Genomic DNA, 14546 nt, shown 5'->3' with positions numbered 1-14546 from the left:
ATTGGTGTTTGTTAAGTAAAATTTTGAATTAGAATCTTGCAAATGGAAAAATATCAACACTAAAATCTGCCCCAAAATAATATCTGATTTGACCCGATTGCAAATAGTTAAAACTTGTGATTACTAAACACAGAAATCTTGACAAAAAATATTTTTTTAAGAAAGTTAGAATAAATAAAATAGTTATAAATACATATATTTATTTAAAATAAATGGATCAAATTTGAAAAAAGTTAATCAAAAATAAATAATTTAATCGGACGAGAGAGTGTGGTCCTCGTTAAATACTTGTCATAATAAGACTCAAGTCGTTCTCCGCTGATATATTCCAGTATGAGCCAAGTTGATCAAATAAGGAAATCGCAAGTCTCAAAACACACAATCTTTTGGTACCGCTTAAAATCTCAAAACTAAAGTACTAAAACCCGGTGTTCCTAAATTCTCGCCTCCGATTATCATTTTTGGCCGAATCAAGAAGCCTAAGTGCCAGCATTTCTACGGCCAACACGAGCAACGAAACCAGCTTTAATTGGAGCAACTGATCGTCCAGACCCACACTACAAAGATCGAGTTAACAGTAGGCAGTGAGCAGGTAAAACAAGACCTTCATTAGAATAAACAACTCAAAATCTAAGCAACATTAGAAAGTTGACAAGGGAGCTCCGGAACAAGCATTTTCTCATTCACGAAACAATATGACAATGTAGGCAGTTTTCGAACATCAGAAGCCCTCTTTGGACAAAGAGGGCAACTATATTTGACAACTCATTAGAAAATTTCTTCAAAACAAATTTACTTGATGACAATAATCCCACCAGAAAACTTCACTCCAAATCAACATGCACGATGGTTTTCGAGGAGACTTCAATAACAGTGTCATTTATAGCTCACAAGTCAGATAGTGCAGGTAGTTTATTGAACATGGTCAGATTTCATAGTGGAAAGAATTGCAATAATGCAACTGCTAGAATAGGAATGGCTATCAACTCCATTAAACTTGAAACCAAACTTATCATAAGACACAATGACATCTACCGTCACAAATAAGTTTTTAAGTGATCACAAGCAATTCCGGCCTCAGATTTGTTATTTTCATATCATCAGAGGGAAGGTCTGACAATGTAGGCAATTTTAATCATCATAAGCCTCTAAAAGCAAATATAAACTTCTAGTTACACTATTCACATAGTGAGAAGACGAAGTTGGTTGCTCCACCACACCCAATTCGTATGATCACAAAATGAATAAAAAATTTATAATGGAAGAAAACAACTCTAGATATATAATAAGCACCCAAGGCAGTAATAGCATGCTCATCTAAGAAGGAAGGGGCTGGAGAAGAATGTAACAATGTTACCTTTTCACATCTGAGAAAGAAAAGACGATTCTCCTTTGAGAGAATTGTATCTGGACTTTTGCATCCAAGGCAAATAACATACTCATCTGTAAAGAGGAAACCAATTTCCCAGTCAGTCCATCAAAATATTTCCTGCTTCAAGTTTAGATTCCTTAGCATCCCAATACAAGTTACAAAGACCAAAATGGGCTCTTACTGATGTAACGCCTTAGGATCCCTTCAAAATTTTTGGGTGCAAACCTGCCCTTCACAACCAACCTTTGCTGCCCATCAAGTGATCCACTTGTCCCCAACTCCGCAAGCAAGAAGGCCATGACATGATCTGGTTGTCGATGCATTCTAAATGATTTCACATGTAAGAATTTGTTAGAAAGATGCGTCTGTATGAAACCCATATGCAAATAGAACATTGAATAATAAACTTGACCATAAACCCCAAATCTTATCAACTCCTAAGTCAGATACTGTTGTAATGACAACACCAAAAGACAATATATTGGTCAACAAACTCCGAGCATGACCAACATGCATGCAATATATTTTTATAGAATAAGGATAAAAATCCAAAATCTAAAAGTGGCCCTTAAAGGATATATGCCATCCTCAGCCATCCCATACAGCAACACATTCTGTGTGTATACATATATGAATAAGAGTACAGAAAACAGGAAAAAGGGCAGTAACGTACGTCTTGCATAGATCCATGAAATTCACAAAAACAGTTTTCTTGGTTCCTTCACGAAGAACTTGTGGAGGCCTCATAACAGTTCTACGCCTATCTCCAGCAAGCTCAGGGTTATTCTCCTTGAGAATGTTGAACACACGACCAAGAAGCTGCATTCATCCCATCAAATGAAGATTAAATCAATGGTACAGCAGAAGAAATAGTATATAGACTCAATAATTTTCAGGTATGCTGTTAAAAGTGAAAAGTCAATCCCCTTGGAGCTCTACTAGTCACTAATTACAACTTCAAACCCCATAAAATCAAGAGCAATCTCTCCAGATTTGTGAAGATACAAAGACAGCCATTCAATCAGCAGCCTTAGAGAAACATAAAACCATCCTCCAAAATGGATCACTGGGAATGGTGAAATTCCAAAAACCTTCTTTGACATTTAACATTCCACCAAGTACAGTTCATAGGTACATTATCAAAATACATCCACGAATATCCAATCAATAATTACAAGATAAATCATGCAATATCAACAACACAGAGGGATACACATACACACTATACCTCCTCATATATGTAATCATGGTCACTTTCTTCCCAGGGATAGCGTGGTCGCGAGGGAATACTATCACCTTCTTCATCCCCATCAATATGACCTAGTTAAGTAGTAAAAAGACATATCAACATATTAATTACAGATTTCACCACAAGAATGGCATCCATTTAATGAAAGAAAATCTTACCATCCAAATCATCCCCAGCATCCCCAACTTCCTCGTCAAATGTGCTGGTCTCTACCTGCAATATCACAGTGCACAAGATCAGATTAGTTAATCGGAAAAAAAAACATATCTATTAATTTAAAGCCATAAACTCACCTGTTTCTTCTTCTTCTTTTTCAAGGTGCTGAAGTCAAGCCCTTCAGAAACTGTAAGCAAAGAAAAATTAAATGATAAGTCTCCTAACAAAACATATAGCAATTTACTAACTCCAACAAGTTCATACTTCCACTATTTGCTTTTTACCCTTTGTCTCTTGTTCCTATTATATTATATTTTTACATCTATCTATTACCCACCCACCCACACACACACACACACACACACACACACACACATATATATATATATATATGCAAAATTTATTTGTATGAATAGTTGGAGAAAATACCCGACAAGGATTCAGTTTTCTCGGCTAACTTATCGACAGAATCATCAGCACCGTCCTGAATCACAACCTTCTTCTTCTTCTTCTTTTTAGTAGGATCGAATGATGTAAGCTGAAGCAAATACGTCAATTAAAATAAAAAATAAATCAATCAATTTATGTGAAAACATCTAAAATCGAACCAGTATAATCTTCTACGTGAATTAATTACAGAAAGTGGGAAAGCTTAACAAAAGGGACTTACTTCCGGGATCTCATCCTTCACTTCGTCGTCTGCCATGATTGCTGCGAAAACAACGAAAGAATTCAAAGAAATTTGTTTAGAAGTATATTTACTTTAAAAGGTTCTCTTTTTTCCCCAAAGAACCCCTATATCATGAGATGGTGTTATTTTCTTTGATTTACCTAGAATCAGAGAACAAAAGAAATGCTGAACCAGAAGATAATCTGATACAAAGGGAAACAGTCGGCTCGCGTTTTGGAATATGTTAACAGTATGCTGTTGCCTGGTTTTTTAGAAAAAAAAAAAGCTTAGGTTAAAAATAATTAGGTTAATTCAGAAAAGGTCCTTGAATTATAATATACTTTTGAAATGATTCCTACACAATTGAATCTTCTTGAATATTGCTCCTAACCTTGGAACTTATAGATAAAAGGAGAGTCGTGAACTTTGTGATTGGAATGGCGACAGGATTAATGAGATTGAAAACGTCTCATATTATTAAGTTGTTATTAATTTTTTTTCTCATTCATTTTATAAAAGGAAATGTCCCCTTAAATTGTTTTTTTTATACATTGGAACATTATTGATGAATTTTGAAGTAATATCTTATCCTTGTGGTGCAATGACTAAACTCATTGAATTAGCATAGCTAGATCTATTTGCTGACCAATGTTTTATAGGTTAGGCTTGTCGAGTACTTTTGGCGATGATCAAAATTCAGTACATAATTGTAATTATAATTATGATTAAATTGATAAAAAAAATATATAAATCTCTCCTAACCATCCTCGGCTTCATGTCTCATGCAAGCATTTCGGGTGTAGTCGACAAAGCTCGGGGTGTAACCAAAGATACCATCCGTATATTAGTTGAAATCGAGGATGCAAATGACTTCATTGCATCCATACGACTCAAGGTCTGGCCGAATATTTTGTCCGAGTACTGATCAGAATCAAGGTCTGACCAAAGATTTTATTCAGATATCGATCGGAGTCGGATCCAGGTATCGATCGGAATCAATGATGTGAAGGACCTAGTGGCTGAACCGGGCAAACACTTACAACTCTGCGCATAAGGCGGAATCGCTGCATAATTCAAGAGTATGTTACTCGGAATTTTAATTTGTTTTCCTTAAAATATTTGTATTTAAAACCCAATATCCGACACATATCTAATCATAAGTATAATATCATTTTCTTAGTAGTTTATAGTGATTACAAGATAATATTTGTTTGTTATTTAAGATCTCTGTAGATGCTTGATTTGTCTGGGGTGTCATTTGGGTTTTATTTGGTTTTTTATATTTTAGTAATTATATTTATATTAGTTAGATTTATTAATTAATATTGTTTAGTTAAATAAATTGTTAGGGTATTTATATGTTATACGTATTATAATTATATATAGTAGAGATAAATTAATGTTGAATATATACATGTATTGATTGGGCTTTATGAAATACTAACTAAATATTTTATTTTTATATGCCCAATTCAAAGTGCTCAAATGGTGGGAGATCAAAGCCATACTAGCAGCCCAACGATAAGGAACCGAGCTCAGCTTCCAGCAACAATGGTTCCCAGCCTCTGCATGAGCGGTTTGCCAACCGAATGAAAGGAGTCCCTGCAAACAAATATAATAACCAAGGCAGCACCAAAACGCGGGGGAAACCGTTAGCAATAAGGAGAGATATTTGAGCAATCAAGAAAACCGTAAAGGATCGGTTTTTATTAGCATTTCAATACCATTACGATGGAGGGAAGAAAGTACGAAATGGGGGTTTCTTTTAGCAGTTAAGAAAAACTGTAAATGGGATTTTTTTTAGATAGTTACACAGAAACGAGGGAATGGGGGGACTAGAAAAACTACTAGACATTCACAAAAATTAGAAAGAAAGAACGGGGAAAAAGAAGAACAATTTGTAAAATTGTTGGTTCACCATTTTGAAAGTAATAAAAAGGAAACAATTTTTTTTCTCCTGATTTTCACTCTCACAATCGCAAAGATATCAATCATTCACAAAAGGGCAGTAGCATTCTCTCAAGCAAAAACAACAAAAAACAACAAGCATTAATAAGGAGGTATTTTATCTTATTTTGTTTATTTTTAGTAACTATTCGTATATGTGGTATTTATTTAGGAAGAAAATAAAGGTTAGAAGATTACCTATTTGAGTCACCTGAATCAAAACCGGAGTGTTGAGAGTTGCTCGAGAAACCTTATACGTGAGCTAGGGTTAGTTTTTATGTTGGGGTTTTTTAAAATAAAAAGAGTGATGGCCCGAGAGAACCTACCTAGTCCTTAGCTTGTTATCAATACTGGTCTTCGGCCGGGGCAGTTGCGGTGAACTTTTAGGGTTCTGCTTGAAGCTTGGATTTTGGGGGAGGTTTCGGTTAATAGGTGAGGACAACGCATTTGTGAAATAATTGGCTTAATGATCGGGGATGGAGGCAACCATCGAAGCTTAGTGGCCGGAATGGAGAGTTTTAGAACTCTCGACTAGAAAGGGTAGGCTTGGGTTCTTGATGAGGTTTAGGATACGATTAGAGTGACCACCGATGGTCTGTGGTTGTTGAACATAGGTGGAGATTAGGGGAGCTGATTCTCATCCTGATTGTAGGGATTAAATGAAGAAGTAAAATAGAGAGTTAGGGGAGATGAGAGGCGTTCTCGAGGAGAGTGTGAAGAAGAGAGAGTAGAGAGGGGTGTTGAAAACGGCTGGGAGGTTAAGATGAGCTTAGGTTTAGGTTATAGTTAAGACTTTATATGTTATATTTAGGGTAAATTTCCCTCGTATCCCTATACTTTAGCCGTATATTTTTATTCTAGTCACCGGAAAAGACTGCTTTTTAACTTATCCTTTTGTGTTTGCCTCGATTTAATTATTTTCCAAGTTCTGCTTTTAGTTATAATATTTTGAGTTATTTAGGTTCAGGTCATTGTATCTTCTTTGTAATTTGTTTGGTCCATAAATCAGGGTTTGCTTTTGTCTATTTATTTTATGTGCATTTAATTGTAGTCCTAGAGTTAATTTCCTTATTTTTCTATTGTTTTAGACATTTGACCATTTGATTTTTGCGTGTTACTTTTTAGTCCTGTATATACTGGGTTTATTCTAGTTTTAATCCTTTGTAACAATTTTTAGTACTCAGTATGGTAATATTCGTATTTATGCCTTAATTGTCATTTTGTTTGCATTTTAGATAGTAAATTCTGTTTAATATAACTTAGTCATTAGTCTAATACGTATATAATTTTTTGTATGTAACATTGTATGATGTTTTTAATTTTGTTTAATTAATTTTGGCATGACATCCTTTTTTGCACTATTCGCATGGTAACCTCATTTGCATAACTCGACATAATACATAATTGGATTAAGGGTAATATACTTTTAATTTAAAATTGTTTTAAGTGTGTTGTCATACGCATTTGAGGTCCGCTTTTAATGATTTTAAAATAAAAGTGTATCTTGAAAGTGAAACCTAAAAATCGATTCTTCACCTAAAATTTGCGAACGAAAGAAAATGAAGTGTTCGTTTATTTAAATTTATCGAGAAAATGTTGTTATAGCTTTTAAGATCTGGTCTCGATATTTGTAAATAATCGAACACTCTTTATCTTTCTAAAACGACTTGGTAATTTTAATTTAATTTATTTGAGTGCTTTTCAATATTATTAAATTTACATCTTTGTTTTATGGGATCAAAAATCAAATTAAGTTCGAATTTGTAAAATTCATTGCAAAAATATTAATTAATCGACTAGGTACCGTTTTAGGGCGTTGTGGGGGTGCTAATCCTTCCCTGCACGTAACCGACTCTCGAACTCGGATTTTGGTAATGCATACCTTAATTTGTTGTTTTAATTAAAATTAAATTTTATTTAAAATAACAAACATTTTTGGGTGCTCAATCACACCCTAATCAAAGATTGGTGGCGACTCTTTGAACCGTAGTTTTTCGATCGTAAAGGAAATCCAAAAAATTTCGAAACGAAAGGTTTTTAAATCGTATTTGTTTTTAAATTAAATCAATTGAAATAGGTAAATTAAAAATTAATGTGGTTTTCAAAATCTCACTTTTAAGGAAAAATCGTTTCGACAGCTTGGCAACTCCATTGGGATTTTTTTAGAGAGTCAGGCCGATAGTCAATTAATTAATTGTCTTTGCAATTGAAAATTATAAATTCGTTTTAATTTGGTTTTTAATAAGTTTTGTTTGTATTTTGATTTTTTTAATTTAATTCGATTAACTAATAAATAGTTGTACTGATTTGTTTGCTAATGGTTTCAGATTAATTGTGTGAATTTAGGAAATTTTGAGTGTTTTTATTATTTGTTTTTTCGCTTTTCCTCACACACTGCACATCTGCATTATCATAACATGAGCTAAAATCCAGCTCCGTCCTATTTAAGTAGGAGTGGGAGACTATGCCCTCGTGTGGTTTTCACCTCCGCATGGGATAGTGGATCGCTCCTGGAGCTCACATTATGATCCTCGTGATGGTAATCACCTCCGCATGGACATAAGGTGTGTTCCCTTGAAATTGAACTCGATCCCCTAAAGCCTGTGATGGGCCAGGAATGAGGGTTCGATAGCCCAAGGGGGCACCAGCAAGGAAAATTCGAGAACCTATTACTTTATAACCGAACCCGGCATATAGTGAACATAGAGCCTGAACTTAGGTTGAGCCAAATCCGAACCTTAAGAATTATGTGAGGAGAGTACACAATGAAAAGCTTTTTTTGAGTCATTTATTTTCGTTTTTTGAATAAATGCTTGCGAATTAGATATCATGCGGTTAGGATTTCTTTTTGTGAATAACAAAGCATGATTGGGTAGCCAACATGTGGGTAGCCAACATGTGGGTAGGATTCTTTAACAAATTATTATCCCGACTTAATTGCTTTATGTTTACTAACCGATCTATTATTGTCTTTGCCTTGTTTCTTTTCTGTTTTGCATTGCACTATCAATTACATGGTGTTGATTTGGGATCGATATCCATATAGAAGGCCAGTAATGTGGAACGAACGGTTCAGAAAGAGGTTGAAGATAATACGGATGTTCGGAGGTGGTCGGAACAGTCCCAACTGACCAACGGGGACAGTGTAATGCCTGGATATGTGTTGGAGTTATTTGGATACACTCACATCAACGTACGTCAGAATGATATGAGTGAACTAAAAGAGGTATGGGGAAGATGGGAAGCAACCGACAAGGAGATGTTTTATCAGTTGTATGGCGATATTTCTTATCTTTTGGATGTTCCTATTGACCGAAATCTATTTAGAGCGTTGGCGCAGTTCTGGAATCCGGCTTATAGCTGTTTCACATTTGGTAGAGTGGATCTGACACCAACAATAGAGGAGTATCAAGATTCGGTCCGTTGTCCGAGGTCCCAGATAGATAGAATATATACCAAGCTGCCAGTCACTCCTTCGTTTAAGAAGAAATTACTATTGATGACCGGAATTAGTGAAGATTGGGTAGTCAGAAACATTAAGAAGAAGGGAGACAGTGAGTGCATCTCTTGGGCTGCTTTGAAAAAAGTAATTGTTTATCACCCTTATAAGAGAAAGAAGCTTGACTTATTTGCTTTAGGGATTTATAGGCTCGTTATTTTTCCAAAGGTGTTAGGATATGTAGACGTATCAGTCGTTGACTTGTTTGAAAGATTAGACAAGCGCGTGGATCCTGTTCCAGCTATTCTAGCTGAGACGTTCCGGTATTTGAGTTCTTGTAGGTGCGAAGGAGAATGACGCTTTATAAGGTGTGTGCCTTTGTTGCTAGTGTGGATTCTAAGTCATTTCAAACATGTTGAAAGGGTACCAGGACGAATATTTATAGATGGGTTTTCGCCTTTGAAGGATTTTCTTTCTAAAGAATGGCCTGGGGGCTTCACCGAAGAAAAATGGATGGTCATCTTCAAGGATATCAGAGATGGTGATATTTTGTTGCGAGCTTCGTGGAATGTCTCTTCAGATATACTTTACCGATGTGGAGAGCGAGATTGGGTTCCTTTGTCAGGTATATGGGGTTCTGTTGGGTATGCACCGCTACTAGTTTCCAAATAATATGGATCAAGGCAGTTCATTCCAGCCACATGGGACTTGGTAGGGTCGGATTTTGCATTCAAATGAGATCAGTATAAGGGTAAAGTTAAAGGGGTTGCTGAGGCCTGGAAGCAAACTCGTCGTGTGAATCTGTTCACTTATGATCTCGAGTTATCTTAAGAGTACGAGCAGTGGAGAAGTGGTCGAGTAAATAATCCTGATGGTGAATCCTGAAAATATTCAGTCGGTGGAGGAACAGTTAAATAGTGCCATCTCCATTAGAGTTAGCTAAGCGCGATTTCGAAGCAGAACGGAGGCAATGGAAAATGACTTTACAGAAGCTAGAAGATGAAGTGCATCAAGAGGGATTGGAGATTTACATTCAGAAGAGTAGAGCAGATCGAATTGAAAAAGTAGAGAAGCAACTTCGGCTAGACTTTGACGATCTTCGGTCAACTTATCAACGAATGGTAAAAGCTCAGGCTGGTTCTAGCTCGAGTAAGTTTGTCGAATTGAGGCAAGAGGTGGCCAACCTCAAAAGAGTAGCCGGAGAGAGTCAAGAAGAGCTCAAACAAAGCAGGCACCAAGTGAAGATTTTATCGAAAGAAAATGATTCTTTAGAGCAACAATTATAAGAGAGTCAAGCTCAGAATGAGAAGTTGAAGGGGAATATTTCAAGTTTAGAGACTATATTACGACGATACCGAAGCATGGAAGGTAGCTCGAGCCAGGGGGAAGTTGAAAGTCTGAAAAAACAAGTGAGTGAGCTTGAAGTCATGGTTCAAGATTTTCAGAGGCAAGCAAGTGAGCTATCGATAGTTCCTTATGAGGGGGATATACAGTGGCGTTTTCGATGGGAGCGAGCTCAGGCGAGAGTTAAGCAAAAATAGGACCTTATTGCTTGTTACCTAGGACACGCGCGGAGAATAGCTCAATATTTGGTCATTTTATCTGAGGAAGCTGCTGATGTGACTGAAGAACTGGATCCCGAGGCTGAAGAAAACCAGAAGATCGTAGAGTTGCTAGCACATGTACAACAAATAGGAGAGATGATGCAGATTTATTTGTGATATGTTTCAACTTTGTAATTGAACGTCGTTCTAATATAAAGAGTTGTTTTAAGGAGTCATTCCAGGATCAACACCCTGTATTTTGCATATGTATTTTTTAATACATTTAAATTTTTGCATCGTATTTTATTCATTCATAATCATATATTTCAATATTCATTAATAAATATCAACATTAACAAAAGGACTCTGTGACAGAGGAATACTGGAAAATCCCAAGCATACCTACAGAACCAGGAAGAAAGTTATGGAGGACAAACTTGCCCAAATTGAGAAGGCTCAGTTGGAGTTACAAGATAATATCAAGAAAATGCAAGAAGATATGATGAATGCCCAAAAGGAGATGTTTGCCAAGTTTGCGAGTATGTTGGAAGAAAGAAATCCAGAACATGGGAAAGGCCCTATACCGGGAGCTGTAACCGAGAACTCACTTTATCCTCCAGGGTTCACCCAGAACAATCCCATAATGTTCAAGTGACCCATGTTCATGTCGGGAAGGTGCACATTAATCCAGTCAGTGCTTCTGTTAACATACAGCCTGGATCTAGTTCGTATCAGGAAGAACATCAATATCATCAAGTTCCGGACCTTGATGAAGAAGCCAAGAAGGACCAAAACGATCCGCTGGAAGAGAAAATGAAACAGTTAGAAAGAGAAGTCAGAGTCATAAAAGAAGATACCAGTGTTTATGGATTCGACGCAAAGGAATTAAGTCTAGTTCCTGATTTGGTTTTGCCTCCAAAGTTCAAGGTTCCTAACTTTGAGAAGTTTGATGGTACCAGGTGTCCCTCTGCGCATATCACAATGTTCTTTAGAAAGATGACCGAATACATAGGGGATGATCAATTGTTGATACACTGCTTTCAGGAAAGCTTAACTGGCTCGGCAATCCGGTGGTATAACCAGCTGAGTAGAGCAAATATTAAATCATGGAAAGACTTGGCCAAGTCCTTTCTTGAGCAATACAAACATGTGAAATATGTTAGGCCCAATAGGATGATGTTGCAAGGAATGGAAAAGAAGTCTAACGAGAGTTTTAGACAATATGCTCAAAGATGGAGAGATGTAGCGGTGTAAGTCCATCCACCATTGGAAGAGGAGGAAACAAATATGCTTTTTGTCAATACCTTAAGGGCTCCTTTTTTCTCGCATCTTATCGGTAATCCATATCTAAGTTTTGCTGATATACTTACGGCGGGAGAAATGATTGAAATGGCAGTTAAGAGTGGAAAGCTCGAGGGAGGAGAGTCTAGTAAGAGGCCACCAACGAGGAAAAAGTAAAACGAAGTCAGTAACGTGAGACAATATGATTCTAATAACATCACTGTTTCCCATCCTCAAAGAGTAGGGTCATCAACACAAAATGACAATAGACAAGGGGTAAGGGACCAGAGGAGAGAGAGGCCTCAATTTGATCCCATCCCGATGACTTATAAGGAATTGTTTTAGATTTTGTATGATCGGCATGTGGTTTCGCCGTATCTCGTGACACTAATACAACCTCCTTTTCCCAAATGGTATGATGTTAGTGCTCAGTGTGAGTACCATGCGGGGAATCCCGGGCATTCCATTGAGAATTGTACTGCGTTTAAGAAGGTTGTCCAAGCTTTGAGAACGAGGAATGTCATCAACTTTGGTGACAGTAAACAACCGAATATAGCTCAGAATCTGTTGTCAAGCCATGCAAGGGTAGGAGTTAACGCAATTACTGAAGAGAAAAGAAAGAGAATTGTAAGGAATGTTAGTGAGGTGGTATCACCCATGAGTTAGGTGTGGTGTCAGATGGTTAAGGTAAGATTGTTGAAACCCAGTTTGATGGGTGAACAGTTTAACAATAGAGAGGTATGCCAATATCATAACAGTGAATGACACAGTATTCAGCAATGTCCTGCCTTCCTATCTTTGGTACAAGACATGATGGACAGTAAAGAAATTGAGTTCTTTAAAGAGATTGTTGAAGACGAGGAAGCGGAAGTTTGCGCTTCAGAAGGATCGTCTAAAGGGCTATACAATTCTAGTTGTCCCCTAATCATTACTCCCAAAAATTGATTGGTTGAAAAGGTAGCTCCGAAAGTGGTTATTACACCTCCATCTCCATTCTCATATCGGGATAATAAACAAGTGCCTTGGAGATATGATTGCCAGATGAGAGATGTAACAAAAGAAATTGAGGAAGTAGATGAGGTGGGACACTTTACCAGAAGTGGTAGGTGTTATTCTATTAATCCACCTAAAGAGTCTGAGAATAAGGTTACGGTTGATAAGGGGAAAAAGGTTGATATTCATATAAAAGAAGATGAGCCTGTTATCAATGAGCCTGTTATCAATGAACCAGTAACCGAGAGTGAAGCGGTAGAATTTTTGAAGTTTCTGAAGAACAGTGAGTACAGTGTTGTTGAACAGTTACACAAATTGTCTACCCGTATTTATGTTTTATCATTACTTTTGATTTCAGAGGCCTATAGAAATGCTCTGTTAAAGGTTTTGAACCAGACTTTTGTTCCGAAAGAGTTGCCCATTGAAAAGTTGGACAGGTTACTTTCCAATATACAAGCTGATAATTTTTCATCTTTTTCTAAGGATGAGATCCCTTCTGGGATGATTGGTAGTCAAAAGGCTTTGCATATCACAGTTAAGTGTAAAGGGCATATGTTGTCTCGGGTTTTGATTGATAATGGTTCGACTTTGAGTGTGATACCCTTAGTGACTCTGAAAAAGCTTCCATTAGATAGTACGCTTATGAGAACCTGCCAAAATGTGGTTCGAGCTTTCGATAGGACTAAAAGAGAAGTGTTGGGCAAGATTGATGTTCCTCTAACTATTGTTCCAGCAATTTATGAAGTTGAATTTCTCGAAAAGGACATTATGCCTACGTATAATTGTTTGTTGGGAAGGCCTTGGATTCATCAGGCCGGTGCAGTTCCGTCCACATTGCACCAGAGACTGAAATTTGTGATTGATGGAGGGTTGGTATGTATTCATGCTAAAGAGGACATTATTGCTTCTGTTTATACTACTGCTCTGTATATTGAAGTGGATGAGCAAACGGTCGAGTGTTCTTTCAGATCGTTGGAGTTTGTCAATGCTACGTTTGTGGCTGAAGGCATGAAGATGCCAAAGCCTAGATTGTCAAATTGTATCAAAATGGGACTCAAGCTGACACTTGGAAGAGGAGCAAAAGTTGGGAAAGGGTTAGGAAGTCAGTTACAAGGACTGGTGAATCCAATATTCCCTATTACTAAAAGAGATCAGTTTGGTTTGGGGTATCAGCCAACTCTGAGGGATAAGCTGAGGGGAATTAAGAAGGGTCAGGAAATGAGAAAGGCCAGATTGGCTGGTGAAAACCTTAGCTGTGAACCCATGACCTTCCCGCCGTTGAGCAGCATTTTCATATCTGGAGGGTATATGTTTCAAGGGGAATTCAAGGAGTAATGAGACGATGGTTGAGAATGCCTTAGGAGATTTAGGCATTAATGTTATAACTGATGGTGAGTTTGAGGAAATGAGAGCTATGGGCATTTATCCTGCACCGCCGGGCTTCATGTTGAACAATTGGACCGCGGAAGAACTGCCTGTAGTTTACAAATCTGTTACAGAGTAATGCACTGGAGCTTTCTCCCTGTTGTTCATACCCTGGGGCAGTAGGTGATTTTATGTAAAGGGTTAAGCTGTTTGTTTTTTCTTACTTTCAATAAAAGATGCATTATGTTAGTTCCAAATGGCAAACATTCTCCCATGCATTTCATTCATTCATTCTTTGTTATATATATGTATGTATTTCTTTCTTTCTATTTATTTATATGGGAAAATATCCTCTCATATGTATATATGTGTATATATCTTCTTTCATTTTTCTTTCAGGAACTCAGATATCAATAATATGAATGCTAATGACTCTGACCCGGATATTGATTTCGAGAAGCCTATATGTCAAGGGGAAATCGAAGATTGTGATGATGATGAGGGATGTGAACTACCTTCTGAATTGCTGA

The 14546-nt window shown here is 37.0% G+C and overlaps 1 protein-coding gene and 1 non-coding gene across 3 annotated transcripts; both read right to left on the bottom strand.

Annotated features, from left to right (window-relative positions):
- Nucleotides 1–271: 271 nt before the first annotated feature.
- On the bottom strand, nucleotides 272–3679 carry LOC120157994 (eukaryotic translation initiation factor 2 subunit beta-like). Of its 2 annotated transcripts, none has more exons than XM_039168940.1 (10): nucleotides 3609–3677; nucleotides 3448–3488; nucleotides 3207–3315; nucleotides 2915–2964; nucleotides 2780–2834; nucleotides 2601–2692; nucleotides 2046–2191; nucleotides 1554–1696; nucleotides 1358–1443; nucleotides 272–557 (listed from the first exon to the last, which is right to left on the bottom strand). In XM_039168940.1, the coding sequence occupies exons 2-10, from the start codon at nucleotides 3481–3483 to the stop codon at nucleotides 480–482; spliced, it is 795 nt and encodes a 264-aa protein (XP_039024871.1). In that variant the 5' UTR covers nucleotides 3484–3488; nucleotides 3609–3677; the 3' UTR covers nucleotides 272–479. The 2 variants fall into 2 exon arrangements, with proteins under 2 accessions (XP_039024871.1, XP_039024872.1); XM_039168941.1 differs by lacking the exon at nucleotides 272–557 and adding an exon at nucleotides 1124–1157 and having other exon boundaries at nucleotides 1311–1443; nucleotides 3609–3679.
- On the bottom strand, nucleotides 1071–1150 carry LOC120158028. Its single transcript, XR_005519190.1, has one exon. It is a non-coding gene; the product is annotated as a small nucleolar RNA SNORD34 (small nucleolar RNA).
- Nucleotides 3680–14546: the final 10867 nt, after the last annotated feature.

This window comes from Hibiscus syriacus, unplaced genomic scaffold, assembly GCF_006381635.1.
Source record: "Hibiscus syriacus cultivar Baekdansim isolate YM2019G1 unplaced genomic scaffold, ASM638163v2 tig00111298_pilon, whole genome shotgun sequence".
NCBI classification, from domain to species: Eukaryota; Viridiplantae; Streptophyta; class Magnoliopsida; order Malvales; family Malvaceae; genus Hibiscus; species Hibiscus syriacus.
The sequence above is the reverse complement of the archived record's forward strand: the minus strand, read 5'-3'. Positions and strand labels throughout refer to the sequence as shown.

Excerpts from the sequence above, each read along its gene's own strand:
- LOC120157994 (XM_039168940.1), bottom strand. The coding sequence starts at position 3,483 with ATGGCAGACGACGAAGTGAAGGATGAGATCCCGGAA. Across the intron at positions 1,444-1,553 it reads GATCCTAAGGCGTTACATCA|ATGAGTATGTTATTTGCCTT; the intron begins GTAAGAGCCCAT and ends TCCTCTTTACAG. Across the intron at positions 558-1,357 it reads TCTTTCTCAGATGTGAAAAG|TGTGGGTCTGGACGATCAGT; the intron begins GTAACATTGTTA and ends CGATCTTTGTAG.